At 46.9% G+C, this 15,428-nt stretch overlaps 1 protein-coding gene across 2 annotated transcripts in view; it reads right to left on the bottom strand.

Annotated features, from left to right (window-relative positions):
- The window catches only part of ABCA5 (ATP binding cassette subfamily A member 5), a 1,006,180-nt gene that overhangs the window by 405,414 nt on the left and 585,338 nt on the right, over positions 1–15,428 (bottom strand). For both annotated transcript variants that reach the window (XM_069199839.1, XM_069199840.1), the window contains exon 20: positions 6,228–6,397. In XM_069199839.1, the coding sequence (XP_069055940.1) occupies positions 6,228–6,397 (170 nt within the window). The remainder of the gene's footprint in view (positions 1–6,227; positions 6,398–15,428) is intronic.

The raw sequence follows: 15,428 nt of genomic DNA, 5'->3' as shown, positions 1-15,428 counted from the left end.
TTGTTTTGTGATGTTGCGTTGTAGGAAGCTGGCATGGTGTGTGGTGGGCACCTATGATACTTACACCTTATACCAGGTCCAGCTATCTCCTCTTAGTGAAGTGTAGGCAGTGTCTAGAAGCTAGGCTCCCTAGAGGTAGCTGTGGATGAGCAGCCTAGGCTTATCTAGGAGACATGCAAAGCAATACCACTGTAGTTACATACCACTTACACAGTTGCACAAAAATAAAAGGTACTTTATTTTTGGAATAAAATCACCAAAAAAATACTAGACAGGTGACCCACCTTTAGGAGGTAAGTATACAATAGTAATCAGAAACAGACATAGAAAAAGTTACAAAACAGTGCAAATAGCAATAACCAATAGTGACCCTAGGGGGAGCACAAACCGTATACAAAATAAAAATGGAATGCGAATCAGGTACCCCCAACCTAGGTAAGTAAAATGTGCAGAGGGGAGCTGGGAGTACTAGAAAACCATAGAGGTAAGTAACACAGTACCCTCCAGCAACCAGGAATGCAGGAGTAAAACACTGGATTTTCCCCAAACCACCCAAAAGGAGGAACAAGAAGAAAAGAAGACACCCGGACAAGACAGCAAGAAAACCAGTGGTGGATTCCTGAAGAAATAAGTCCTGTGGAGAGAGGGGACCAAGTCCAAGAGTCACAGTGGAGTCCAGGAGGAGTAGGAGCTACTAACCACCCAGCTGTGGATGCAAGAGTTGGTCAACAGTGATGAAGAACAGGTCAGCACTGCAGCTCTGGGGCCAGAGAAGAATTCAAGATGGATGCAGATGAAGCCCTACACTGGAAGGAAGATTGCAGATGGGTGTTGGTGCAGGAATTCCACCAACAAGCCTTGGCAAAGGCAAACTTGCAATTAGTGGAAAAGAGGAGCTGCCAGGGACCAGCAAGGCCCAGGAGGTCTCAACCCAGGAAGTGGAGTCACAGGGGACCCTCAGTGTCACAGAGACTCCACTGGAGCAGAGGCAGCACCCACAGAAATACCACTGGACGGGGACACAGGAGTTGCAGAAGAAGCCCACGCAGCACTACAAAAGAGGATCCTACGCCACAGGAGAACCAAGCAGTAATCTGTGCTTTGCAGAATGCAGTGCTGGGGGTTGGAGCTACACGTTGCCTAAAGATCCCTTGGAGGAGACGCAACAAGCCTTGGCAGCTGCATGAAATGCGGAGCACGGGGGTACTGTCCTGCGTGAGAAGGCAAGGGCTTACCTTCACCAGAGTTGGACAGCTGGCAGAGAGGACCAAGAGGACTACTCTGAACCACCACCTGTGATGAAGGATCCACGTAGCTAAAGATGAGAGGAGATCCACGCAGCCGGACTTCGCTTCTTGTAGGTACCTGCGGTTGCAGGGTAGTGACTTCTTCCCTCCAAGGGAGATTCCTTCTTCTTCTTTTGCAGGCTGAAGAGTTGCAGTCTTCTGAGGATGCACCGCTGGTGAAATGTTGAAAAGCTGGGTGGAGACGTGGAAACAAAGTTGCAAAAAAGTCTTCTTTGTTTTAGCATTGTTTGTCGGTTACTGGAGGGTCCAGTCGTAGTTCCAGGGGCCAGAAGTCGAAGCAGAGGTTGCAGAGGAGTCCTGCTGGAATCTTGCAAGCCGAATCTGAGGACCCACCCCAGAGAGACCCTAAATAGCCCTGAAAGTAGGATTGGTCATCTAACCAGGTAAGCACCTATCAGGAAGGGGCTCTGACGTTACCTGTCTGGCCTGGCCACTCAGATGCTCCCAGAGTTCCCTGCCAACCTTGGAAACAAGATGGCAGAACCCAGGGACTCTCTGGAGGAGCTCTGGCAATTACCCCTAGGGTGGTGATGGACAGGAGAGTGGTCACTCCTCTTTCCACTGTCCAGTTTCGTACCAGAGATGGGACTGGGGGGGTCCCTGAACCTGTGTGGACTGGTTTATGCACGGAGGGCACCAAATATTCCCTTCAAAGCAAGCCAGTGGCTTGGAGAGGCTATCCCTCCCAAGCCAGTCACACCTATTTCCAAAGGGAGAGGGTGTTACCTCCCTCTCCCAAAGGAAATCCTTTGTTCTGCCTTCCTTGGCTTGATCAAATCAAGCAGCAGGAGGGAAGAAACCTTTCTGAGGGGTGGCAGCTGCTGGGCTACCTGGAAATCATGTAAGACTGGTGGTAACAATCCTGGGAGTCCTCTAAGGGGCCCCCAAAGTGCATGGAATCATACTTCCAATACTTGCAATAGTACTGGGGTATGCTTTCAACATGTTTGATAACAAACAGGCCCAGGTTCGGAGTTACCATTATGTAGCTGGACATAGGTAGTGACCTATGTCCAGTGCACACGTAAAATGGCGTCCCTGCACTCACAAAGTCCAGGAAATTGGATCTGGAGTTTGTGGGGGCACCTCTGCTAGTGCAGGGGTGCCCTCACACACAGGTAACTGCACCCTGCCCTCTGGGCTGAGAGGGCCTACCATCGGGGTGACTTATAGTGACCTGGTGTAGTGATCTGTAGTGAAAACTGGTGCATGCACCTGTTTCACGAAGACTGCAATAGCAGGCCCGCAGAACCCTTTGCATGGGAATAACTGCTACAGCCCATAGGGATCACCTGGAACCTCAATACCCTGGGTACCTAGGTACCATATACTAGAGACTTACATGGGGGGACCAGTATGCCAATTTTGGGAAGAAAAAGATACAATTTAGAGGAGAGAGCAAAACTACTGGTGTCCTAGTTATCAGGATCCCAGTAGACACAGTCAAACATACCGACAACAGGCAGAAATGGGAGTAACCATGCCAAGAAAGAGGGTACTTTCCTACAGTGGTGCTGCTATGTTTGAACTAAGTGGCCAGGATATGCCCAGATGTGGGTTCCTTGCCAGTACCAGGATGCTTGTTTCTGGTCCAGGGAGTACCTAGCTTGGCAGTTCGGGATGGACTGTTCCAGTGGGGAGCAGGGTAAAGACTGATTTGCATATGGCTGGGTCTAAACTGGGGTGACGTGGCAAGCAAAATAATGATGAATTAAACCCAGATCTGTGACTGGGGGTGAGTGTTTGAAAAGTTTCAACACTCCACCCATCATTTTATTTTGTGGTGTTGCTATGTTTGCCCTCAGTGGCCAAGGTATGCCCAGACGTGGGTCCATTGCTCTCCACGGCACTGGATTCAAGTTAGCCTGGCTGATGAGGAGTGATTCCGCCAAAGCAGGTCGCAGCATGCTTTCTTCTGGTCTAGGTTTGACCTGACTTGGAATTTCAGGGTGGAATGTTGCCATGGGGAGCAGGGTCAAGACTGATTTGCATATGGCTGTGTCCAAACTGCTGTGACCTGGCAAGCAAAATAAATATGGATTAAACCCAGATCTGTGACTGGGGTGAGTGTTTGAAAAGTTTCAACACTTCGCCCATCATTTTATTTTGTGGTGCTACTTTGGAACCACCAACCAGATAATCTAAGATTCAACCATTAACAGGCTAGCCTTCAGGGAAAAAAATTGAAAAGACATCTGCTCAAAATGTACCTCAATGTCTTTAATACGTGCTATTTTTGCTATATTGTTCAAGTTGAATGTGTGTTTTTTATGTGGCAAGGGCTCTGCGTTGCAAGGTGACCAGCTAAGTCGCTATGCTACTTTACATCCTATATCTAAATGTCTGTTAAATACCTGTCTCAAGGATTGTGAAGAAAGAGGAGAAATTGAAGTTAGAATGTAGTTAGTAAGTGTTCAGGGGACCGGAGATTGACAGATAATTATGTTGATGGAGATGATGGCAATGGGATTAAAAAAGGGCCGAACAGGTAGCCACAAGTCAAGAGTAATTGACTGATAAGCCAAGACACTTGGCTCAGAAAAAGGAATATTATAATTTAGGGCAAAACTTTCAAAATGTCAGAACAATGGAACTTGTTAAGAGGCAGACATGAGATGGTCAGCTTGGACGGGTACATAGGACAGCAGATATTTTTAAAGTGGGGTAGCAAGTGAAAATCTGGTAACACATAGAAATAGGAGCAAGTGCTAAAACAGGCACAGATTACCTAGATGGTTTGGATTTTACTTGAGACAAAGAATGCAACGATATCTGGGCTTACACAGCATAAACATGGCAAAGAGAGATTATCACTTCCAAGGTATTTTATAAAGAGCAGAGATAAGAATAAGACTTAGAGTAGTGGGACTGGCCAGGCCAAGGGCTGATGTCAGACTTCAATGTGCATGTAAGACTTTATGGCTGGGGCAGAGAGGATAAACTAAATCAAAGGCAGGTAACTGACTCAAAAATGCATATGGTGTAATAAGTGTAGAAAGTAGAGCAGCAGATATCCTTTAGTAAGAGCTATAAATCATTCATTATGTGATTACAGCTAATGCCTGAAGTCAGACCAGACCAGTGTAGGGAAATTTACCTCACACATTCTGGTGAAAATGTTACACAGAAGAAGCTACGCTGTTCAATCAATCAATCAGGACTTGTAGAGCATGGCTAATTACCCATAGGGTCTCAAGGCGCTGAATGAAGGCGTGCTGCTAAGTCGAAGAGCCAGGTCTTGAGATCCCTCCTGAACTGCTTCAGTGATACGGTCTGCCTGAGCTTGAGGGAAAGTGTGTTCCATGTCTGGGCTGTTAGGTAGGAGAAGGATCTTCCTCCTGCTGAACTTTTCAGGATCTTGGGGATGGCTGAAAGGGGTGGGAGGAATGGAGACGTCTGATGGGTACGTAGAAGGTGAGGCGGTGGTTGAGGTATTCTCCTCCTATGTTGTGCAGTGCCTTGAATGTGTGGATCAAGAGTTGTATGTGATGCGCTTGTTGACTGGGAGCCAGTGTAGGTCTCTGAGGTGGGAGGAGATGTGGCTGTGTCAGGGGATGTCCAGGATGAGTCTCGCTGCTGCAGTCTGGACTCGTTGTAGTCTTGATTGAAGTTTCTTGGTAATGCTGGCATATAGGGCCTGATTACAACTTTGGAGGAGGTGTTAATCCGTCCCAAATGTGACGGATATACCACAAGCCGTATTACGAGTTCCATAGGATATAATGGACTCATAATACGGCTGGTGGTATATCCGTCACTTTACCGTCACTTTTGGGACGGATTAACACCTCCTCCAAAGTTGTAATCAGGCCCTTAGTGCGTTGCCGTATTCCAGTTTGCTCGTGATGAGTGCAAGGGTGGCTGTCTTCCTCATGCTGGGGGGAAGATCTTTCATAGGAGATGGAGGGTGTGGAAGCTTGATGAGGAGATGGCGTTAACTTGGTGGGTCATCAATAGAGTGGAGTCCAGGATGATGCCCAGGTTGCGCGCATGGTCCGTGGGGGCATTACCCAGTATGGTGGGCCACCAGGAGTCATTACAGGCAGAAGGGGTGGAGCCAATCACGAGGTTCTCTGTCGTGTCCGAGCTGAGCTTGAGACAGCTGGCCTCCATCCAGGCAGTGAGTGCTCTCATCCTGTTGTGGAAGTTCTTCTTGGCTTGCGTAGAGTTCTCGGACAGAGAGAGGATCAGTTGGGTGTTGTTAGCATAGGAAACTATGTTTAGCTTGTGTTGTCTGGTGAGCTTGGCGAGTGGGGACATGTAGACGTTGAAATGTGAGGATCCTTGGGGCACTCCACAGCAAGTGTCTTCAGGTTCTGATATGAATGGAAGTAGTCTGACCTTCTGTGTTCTTCCGGTGAGGATAGACCTGATCCAGTTCAGGGCTTTGTCTCGGATGCCGAAATCGTGCAGTTTGTCGCAGAGGGTGGAGTCTGAGACGGTGTCAAATGCAGTGGAGAGGCAGAGGAGGATGAGTGCAGCAGTTCCTCCATGGTCCAGTATGAGGCGTATGTCATCAGTGGCTGCTAAGAGTGCAGTTTCAGTGCTGTGGCTGCTTCTCAAGCTGGACTGGGAAGGGTCCTCGAGACAGTGCGTCTCAAGGAACTAAGTGAGTTGCTGGTTCATGGCCCTCTGTATTACCTTGACTGATAATAATGTGGATGACCGCACTGTTGCAATAAGAGTGATAGAAGAATGATGATGAAAATTAGATGCGTGTTAATGAGAGTCTGTTAGGGGATTGCACTCTGAAAGCAATATAGCATACTTAAACTCCAGATTATGATGGTGATTATGGCACCTTTGACATCCAGTTCAAGGAATACAACTTTAAAAATTGACTTCGACCCCTAGAAATGCTATTTCGGTTTCAAATTTAATGTACGTCTTACGGTCTTCTCTGTATAATGTCTTCCTTACCTGTGGAGTTTTGGACAAGTAGACTCGTTAACAACCTGTTGCTCTTCTGTCCAGGCATCACAAAATAAAGATCAGGGGAGAGTTTCACAGGCCCCACTGAGCTTTTGAAGTAGCGATGTACCAAAAACATAAAAACCTGGACGGCTATAAAAATTAAAAGAAGCAACAATCTGAAAGAAAAGAGTTACTTTAAGTTAACATTCATCAGAAACAAGAAAACACACATTGAGCATATAGTCACACGTTTTAAACAGTCATTTTACAAGCAAATATGATAGTTGGTGATCCATGTGTGTACAGCTGCTCTTTGAGTAAATCAGACAGGTGACTTAGGAATCCCTACTAAGGTAAATCCTCAAAGAATGGAACGGCACATGTACAGACTAAGTCATGGAAGTGTCAGGGAATATCATAAAAGCAAGCCATGAAAAAATATAGTAATGTACCCATCCAGGGAAAGCCATGAAAGAGTGAAAAGACACATATATATAGAACAGATCATGACACCAAGATAAGGCTCATGGACGTAACTGACCACTTAATAAAGAAAACAGGGAAGGTATGGTTTCAACAGCCATCATACAGAACATATTTTGCTAGTGCTCCAGCCACCTGCCTTAGAATCGTTCATGATCCTTGTATTTAGAGTCAATTTCGGCTCCTACAAGAAAGGAATAGTATTGTCATATACCTGCACTAAGAATTAGAAGGTCCTTTGGATGTTCATGCTTCGAGGGGCTTAGCAATGATGACATTTTGCAATGGAGGTGAGTTAATCCCTGAACAAACACTTACCTGTAGCAGTGGCTGCAGGCAAGTGTCTCTGGCTGCCCAGGGAGGCATTGCACAAAGCAATAAACAGAACGTGGTGCTGCTGGGCTGGAGGTAGCTCCTGGATGGCAGTGTGTGGAAACAAGCTGATGCACAAGGTGACAACCAGGTGCAGGAGACTAAAGAGGTGAGTGAGCTATGCAGGGAGATGGCCCCAATGAGAGCTACACTGAGTGTGCAGTGGAGTAGAGGCGGTTTGGAGCCCGGAGTAGGCCCTGGAAGCAGAAGCCTTTAACTGAAGTGAGGCACAATACATATTAAGTGAGCAAGAAAAATAAATGGACCATGGGGGGGCTAGGGGATGGAGAAATAATATATTGTGGACAAGCAACAGAAGACCAAGAGGGAATCCACCAAAAACAGATTTCCAGAACAGGTGTACAGAAAGGCTTGTAGCCAGAAGTATATTTTATGGGAAGCATGGCCCTCAGCGGGGACAAAACATTAAAACTGTGCACTATCGGTGCATTCCACCTCCAATACTGGTTATACTATTATTTATCGACTACAAGAATATTGTGGCACAAGAATATCTAGGGCAGAATACTGAAAGATAAGTGCATATAGGTAAGTACAGATGTATTATTCCTAACTCCAAAACTACATACTTTGAAGATACATATGTCACATGTGTACATATATGTGGAGTAATTATATGTGGGATAAGGTATAGAAAATCTATACTTGCATGTCAATATTTTGGATTCAATATTCTGTCTTCAATATTCTGTGTTATCAATACTGTGGTTTGGATATTTAGGGTGCACAATGTGAGATTCTAAGTAAAGGAATACATGATATTTTTGTTTACATATTCCAGCACACTCAACTTTCCACAATCTAACTTTAAATTCTATAATTTAGATGGGATTTAAAGAAGATTGGTATAAAATTGTAAAGTAGTCTGAAACGCAGCTTTGTGTATTTCCTAAACTACTCAAGCTCATCATCTGTCATCATCTCACAGCCCTCACTGCAACACCTATTACATCAAGTGATGGATTTCCAGCCACCACACAACATTTTTATGCTGGAGGATCACCTAACCGGGACTTTCTACATCAGGAAATTAGCACACCTGAAAGGCCCAAAAGGATAAACCTTACCTTAAGTAACTTCATCTGCTTTGTAAAGTGTGGAGTTTCTTTATTCTGTCCTACTTTTTAAGTGAAGTTTTAACTTAAATTGCCACTAATTTAAAATAACTTTCCAGAGAGCTTGGCGCACATCCATCAATAACATTTTGGGAAATCAGAGATGACCAGTGTGTTTTAAACAGTTTAGGCCTGAAAAAATGGTGTAAACTAAATAGAATTTTACATGTCATTTTATCTTATTGAGGAAGTTGAGAAGGTTCCACAATTTCACTTCAAAGCTATGACACAAGATGAACAAGTTACTTACCTTTGGTAACGATTTATCTGGTAGAGACATATTCTAGTTGCAGATTCCTTACCTTAGAATTTCCCCAGGTGTCAGAACGGATCCAGAATTTTTTTTCATAGAGCAGTACCCTTGTGTGCCGTAAGGTGGCATCAGTCCACTCCGCGTCTGTCGTTTTGGTCGTCATGATGACGTTGAATATAGGTGCGGCCTCGGTGCGGTGACATCAGTTTTTTTTCACGACTTTCCACTCCACGGATTGGAGCCATGAAGAACACTGAAATAGTGCGCCAAAGCTAAGGCCCTTAAAGGGGAGTCCATGTCCCTAGAAATCAGTTTGCAAGCTGGGAGGATGGGTGGGCCAGTAAGAAATCTGCAACTAGAACATGTCTCTATCAGATAAATTGTTACTGAAGGTAAGTAACTTGTTCTTATGATAGAGACTTCTAGTTGCAGATTCCTTACCTTAGGATAGAAACCCAAGGAATGCCATCCTTCGAGTTGGGCTGCAAACCAAAATCATACTAAAAAGTCATGCAAGACCAGACTATCAAAGTAGCCATCTCTGCAGACCTGACTGTCCAGGCAGTAATGTTTAGTAAACATGAGCAATAATGCCCACGTTGCTGCCCGGCAGAAGTCCAGGACAGGAACTCCACGTGCTAATGCTGTGGTAGCAGCAGTTGCTCTGGTTGAATGAGCATGCAAACCTTCTGGAAGTTGCTTCTTCAGCAAAGCGTAGCACATTTTGATGCAGAGAAGCACCCATGATACACTTCCGAACCGCCCTCCCTTTCTTTGCACCCACATACCCAATAAAAAGTTGATTGTTCACCCAGAAATCTTTAGTGCGATAAAGGTAGAACGCCAACTGTCTTTTTGGATCCAAAAGGTGGAGTCTCTCCTCCTCATGAGAGGGATGTGGAGGGGTGCGTAAAAGTAGGCAAAGTCATGGATTGGCCTACATGAAAAGGCGAGACAACCTTGGGAAGAAAGGAGCCCCTTGTGCGTAGCACTACCTTCTCAGGATGTACAGACAAGAATGGAGGCTTGGAAGAAAGAGACTGAAGCTCACTCACTCTGCAAGCAGAAATGATAGCCACCAGGAAGGCACTCTTGAGGGTAAGGAGCAGCAAGGGACAATTGTGTAACGGCTCAAAGGGAGCACACATCAAATAACAGGGCAAGATTGAGATCCCACTGAGGCATGATAAATGGAGTGGGAGGATACACGTGGGTTAGACCTTTAACAAATCTACCTACAATAGGGGATTTGAAAACAGAAAGTTGATCTGGCTATCTATGAAAAGCCGAGATAGCTGATAAGTAGCCTTTAGGAGTGCCGAACCTTGCAGAACCTTGAGGGCCTAGTGAAAGAATGAATAAGATAACCTTTGAAAGAGGGGCAGGGCTAGTGTTAGAAATGTGTTTCTAGCTGGCAGTCAGGTTGCACCCTGTCCAAGTAGGGACCCTCACTCTAGTCAAGATAAGGAAGATACCCAGCTCAAATAACCTCTGCTCACACCCTTAGTAGTTTGGCACAAGCAGTCAGGCTTATCTTGGAAGCAATGAGTAAAGCATTTGCACATAACACACAGTAATACAGTGAAAACAATACAAAATGACACCACACCAGTTTTAGAAAAACAGCCAATATTTATCTATATAAAACAAGACCAAATATGATAAAAATCCAACATACAATAAATAAGATACGAATTTTGCAAGAATTACTTAAAAAGACAGTTCCTTGAAGGCAATACCTCTGTCTGGGGCTATCAGGGCGTCATTAACAACAACTTCAACGGTTCAGGCCAGCCGCGGTGTCGAGGGCCAGATACAGTGTCGGGAAGATCCGCAAACAGTACCTTGGAAATGCAGGGCGTCCCTGCCAGGTCAAATTGGCAGTTTAAAACTACACACACAGACACTGAGATGTTCACAGGGCTGCTCGTGGGTGGCACAACCAGTGCTGCAGGCCCACTAGTAGCATGTGATTTACAGGCCCTGGGCACCTCTAGTGCACTTTACTAGGGACTTACTAGTAAATCAACTATGCCAATCATGGATAAACCAATCACCAATACAATTTACACAGGTAGCACTTGCACTTTAGATCTGATAAGCAGTGGTAAAGTGAGCAGAGACAATAAACTAGCAAACACAGATCAGAAAAAGGCAAAAAGTTTGGGGATAACCCTGCAAAAAGGGCCATTTCCAACAGACAGGATCAACTGACTTGTCCAAGTACCATGCCACAAATTTGTGCCAACGACAGGCGTATACCGTTTTGGTGGAGGGACGTCTGGCTGCCAAGATAACACCACGGACTTCGGATAGAAGGTCAAAAGCCGTCAACTGCCACCGCTCAATGTCCACGCAAGAAGGTGGAGACTTGATAGGTTCAGGTGAAGAACCTTCCCCTGCTGCTGTGACAGAAGATCCTCCCGAAGAGGCAGTCTGATTGGAGGATCCGTGGCCATGCTCAGTAGCTCTGGGTACCAAACTCTTCGTGCCCAGTCCAGAGCCACAAGAATGACTTGGGCCTGGTCGTTCTTGATCTTCTTGAGAACTCTGGGCAGAAGTGGTATCTGCAGGAAGGTGTATATGAGGCCTGAGCCCCACTCGAAATGAAAGGCGTCACTGAGTAAGAACCGCCTTGGAAACTCCGACGCACACAACTGCAAACATTGCGTGTTCTCTGCGGAGGCACCTTCGGATGGAGACGCCATTTGTGATCGACTATGCATCAATGACTGAGTTTGTCTGCTCTGGCTTTCAGAGAGCCTGCCAGATGTTGAACCACCAGGGAAATGCCATGATGTTCCAGCCATGTCCAAAGGTGAAGAGCCTCTTGACAAAGGTTCCACAACCCCAATCCGCCCTGTTTGTTGCAGTACCATATGGCAGAGGTGTTGTTGGTGAACACCTGCACCACTTTCCCTTAGAGAGTGGGAAGGAATGCTTTCAATGCACGTCTAATCGCCCGGAGCTCCATAATATTGCTGTGTAGCTCAGACTCCGCCAGAGACTAGATGCCTCTGATCTTCGCCTCTCCCATGTGGCTGCCCCACCCCAAAAGTGGTGCATCTGTCACGACTGTGAAATCTGGTTGGGGAAGGGAGAGGGATCTGCCGTTGACCCAATCCTGATTCGAAAGCTACCACTGCAGATCTTTGGCAGTCCGCTCCGAGATCTGGACCATGTTCGTGAGAATCCCTTGGTGCTGCACCCACTGAAACTTCAGGTCCCACTGCAGAGCCCGCATACGCCATCTGGCATTTGGTACTAATAGAATGCAGGAGGCCATGAGGCCCAGCAACCTCAGAGTCATTCTCACCGAAACCTGGGATAGACGCTAAAACATCTAAATCATAGCCTGAATATCCCAGATTCGCTGATCAGGAGGATAGCCTTGAAACTGCGCTGTGTCCAGAACGGCTCAGATGAAAGGGAGCGTCTGTGAGGGAGTCAGGTGTGACTTCTGCAGGGTTATAGTGAACCTCAGCGAATGCAGAAGATTAGCTGTTGTCTGAAGGTGGGAGATGACTTTCTGGGGCATGTCTGCCTTCAACAGCCAGTCATCGAGGTAGGGAAAGACTGAAATTCCCGATCTTCACATATGAGCTGCAACCACTGCCATCACTTTCGTGAACACCCTGGGGGCACTGGTAAGGCCGAAGGGGAGCACGGTAAACTGAAAGTGCTCATCACTTGCCACAAGTCGTAAGTAACGACTGTGGGCAGGCAAGACGGGAATATGAAAATAAGCATATTACAAGTTCAGTGCCACCATCCAGTCTCTTGGGTCCAAGGCAGAAAGGACCTGAGCTGAGGTGAGCATTTTGAACTTCTCCTTCTTGAGGAAGAGACTGAGGGATCTGAAGTTGAGGATAGGATGCAGGCCCTTGCCCTTCATGAGCACCAGAAAGAAGCGGGGCATAGCAACCACAGCCTACTTCTGGCGCAGCAACCCTCTCCATGGCCCCCTTGGCCAAAAGAGCCACAACTTCCTCGTGGAGAAGAAGCAAATGATCCTTAGTTAGAGGGCTAAATGATAGAGGCATGGCCGGAGGGGAAGTTTTGAAGGAAATGAAGTAGCCCCTTCAGACGATCTGCAAAACCGACCTGTCCGTTGTGATGGATTCCCAGAGGGGCAGGCGTTGGCTTATCCTGCCACCAACTGGTCTGAGGTGGGGGGACAGACTACGAAGATTTGAAGACTGCAGCCAGGGCAGGGCTGGACTGGGCAGACCTCTGGTTCCCTGTCCCACGAGCCCATGGGATCCTGCAGACCTGGCCATGCAGGGGCAGTACAGCATGCGTGGCACGGTGGCTATAGAGGGCATGCAACAGCTAGCCCCTTCCGTGCCCACGGAAGGGGCGAAAGGCATACTGGTGGGGGTGAGGGGCAGTGGAAAGTACAAGGGACTGAGCCATAACCCGGGACTCCTTGAATCTCTCTAGTGCTGGGTCCGCCTTACCTCGGAAGAGATGAGCACCATCAAAGGGCATATCAATGAGGGTCTGTTGAACATCCCCCGACAAAACAGAAGTTCTTAACCAGGCGTGGCGTTGTGATGCCACTGTTGAAGCAATAGATCAGCCAAGAGAGCCGGTCGTGTCCAACCTACATTTGATGGTGAACTTGGCTGCATCTCTCCCATCAGCAACAGCCTGGGAGACGATCGCATGGGCCTCCTATCGCAATGCCAGACTGGAAGAACATAACATCTTCTTATCAAGATTATCCAGCCTTTTTGATTCCCTATCCGGGGGAGCAAAAGGGAATGCACCAGATGACAAGGATGTCTGAATGACCAAGCTCTCAGGCGAGGGGTGTTGGGCCAGGAATTTAGGGCAGATAGCAGCAAGCGATTGTCCTATTCACAGGATCCCCTGTGCTGGGTCTGCACCGGGTACCCAGTAGGACATAACTGAGGGCTTTGTTAAATGGAAGGAGAGGTTCCGAAACAGAGGCTTCGGGCTGAAGCACCTCAGTCAGGAGATTAGTCCTGACCGCAACAGTAAGCAGCTCATGCCGATGACCTCAACGGCTCTACTGACCACCATGGAATAAGAAGTTCCCTCTGCCGTAGCCACGGTAGGATGAGACAGCATGCCAGTGCCCGGGGAGGTATCAAGACCGCTGGTGTCACCCAATTCCTGACCTTAGTCCATATTCTCATCTTACTGGTATTCATAAGGGTCCAGTGACCCCTCCCATCCTTCCTCATATTCAAGCACAAAGAAAAAAGGGTCTAAATCCAACCTGGGATGGCTTGGCCCCCTTGAAGTCAGCATTGCCTGATGCCGTTCCGGCTCTGGGTATCAGCCAAACTGATGTCGGGAGCGTCGACGACTTCGCCGGCGCCAGGGAAAGTCTCAGTGGTACGATCAGCGCTGACGCAGATCTGGAGGGTCCTTCAGTGGCTGGAGCAGAGCTGCTGGGGCAGAACCCAAAGGGCCCCCTTATAAACCCCCAGCCCCCGAAGGCGTCGCAGAGAGGTTGGACTGGCCAAATATGAGGCTTGAACCCGGTCTTTGGGGACATCCTAGACGCATCAAAAGTCACCAGAAAATTCGACAAAAGTGTCAAGGATGGTCAAAAAGTGACAAGGGTAGCTCTTCTCCGGATCACCGAGTGGTGCAGAAATAAAAGAACTGATGTCACCGGGCCGAGGCGGTGCCTATATTCAACGCCGACGTCATCATGACGACCATGACGCCAACGACTAATGCAGAGTCGGCCAACGCCACCTGACGGCACGCAAGGGTACTGCTCAAGAAAAAATCTCTGGATCCAGTCTGACGTCTGGGGAAATTCTATGGTAAGGAATCTGCAACTAGAAGTCTCTATCAGATACATAGTTTAACTAATTTTGGTCAAAAGTACCATTTAAAACTGCAAGGACTTGAAGTAGGCTTCAAAATTTACTTACATCCCTCATCGTTACAGGCAGGTTGTGTAAGAGGTGTTGTACAAAAGGAAACCTTTGTTAGACATAGACCACTAAGACAGGTTGGCATGGTAAAGGATAGGTGATTGTGTGAGCCTGGGATCGGTCCACTGTTGGTGTGTGGCCTGGCTGAGGACACTAGTTCCATCTCCAGTTCGAAGAGCTGTATATAAACAGGCAGCAGCACTGCCTCTAAAGCTCAGAGTGGTGGTTTCATAATTTGCATCTAGGTTCCTGCTCCATGACAACATCTCTCTGTGATGCTGCTTGTATGGTACCTCCACTTCTAGAATTATGTACATTCTCCATTCTTCCACATGCAGTAGACTCCTTGCATAGAGGCCTCAAAATGCCACCATCTATGTGGTTGACATTACTTGGAGGACCATACACTTTTCCGAGAGGTGAATATAGAAAGCATGAAAACCTGCCTTGTGTTCTGGCTGATATGCGTTAAAAGAGAAGGCGTCAGCGCTTCGAACCAAGAGTATACAGTACCAAATACCAAGGGGCTGCCATTATTAAGCAATTTGCAAAATGCAATGTGGATCAAGCAATGATGTTTAGACCTTATTAGGCCTTTAAACACCACTATGCAAGGAGATTCTTGGATCTTACACTAAGATCCCTTTTAGAAAATAAAGTCCAAATTGTGCATTGAAATCTCATTGGTCCGGGTGTATTGGCTAAAACATGATAAGCTCTAAATTCAACTTAAAAATAGCAAATCACCTTTTCCCCATGTGTATCTAGCTCTCATTTTGATCCTTTGGGCTCTCTCTAATGTTCTCTATACTCTCCCTATTTCCTAATCTCTGTTGTCACTGCCTCTCTCAGCCCTTTGCCCACTGCCCCTTCTTGTTGCTGCAAATATCTTCCTGTTCCTGTCTCTCCTGCTGTCTTTCTCTCTCTCGCTCACCTTTTTTATTTACTATCCTTTTGTTGCCCTAATCCTCTCTCCTTTTCTAGAACCTATTCTATCTATCTTCTCTTCCATCTTCTTTGTACTTTCCCCCAAAAAAGTTTT

This window comes from Pleurodeles waltl, chromosome 7 (assembly GCF_031143425.1).
Source record: "Pleurodeles waltl isolate 20211129_DDA chromosome 7, aPleWal1.hap1.20221129, whole genome shotgun sequence".
Lineage (NCBI taxonomy): Eukaryota > Metazoa > Chordata > Amphibia > Caudata > Salamandridae > Pleurodeles > Pleurodeles waltl.
Note: the sequence above shows the minus strand (reverse complement) of the source record. Positions and strands in the feature narration are given on the sequence as shown.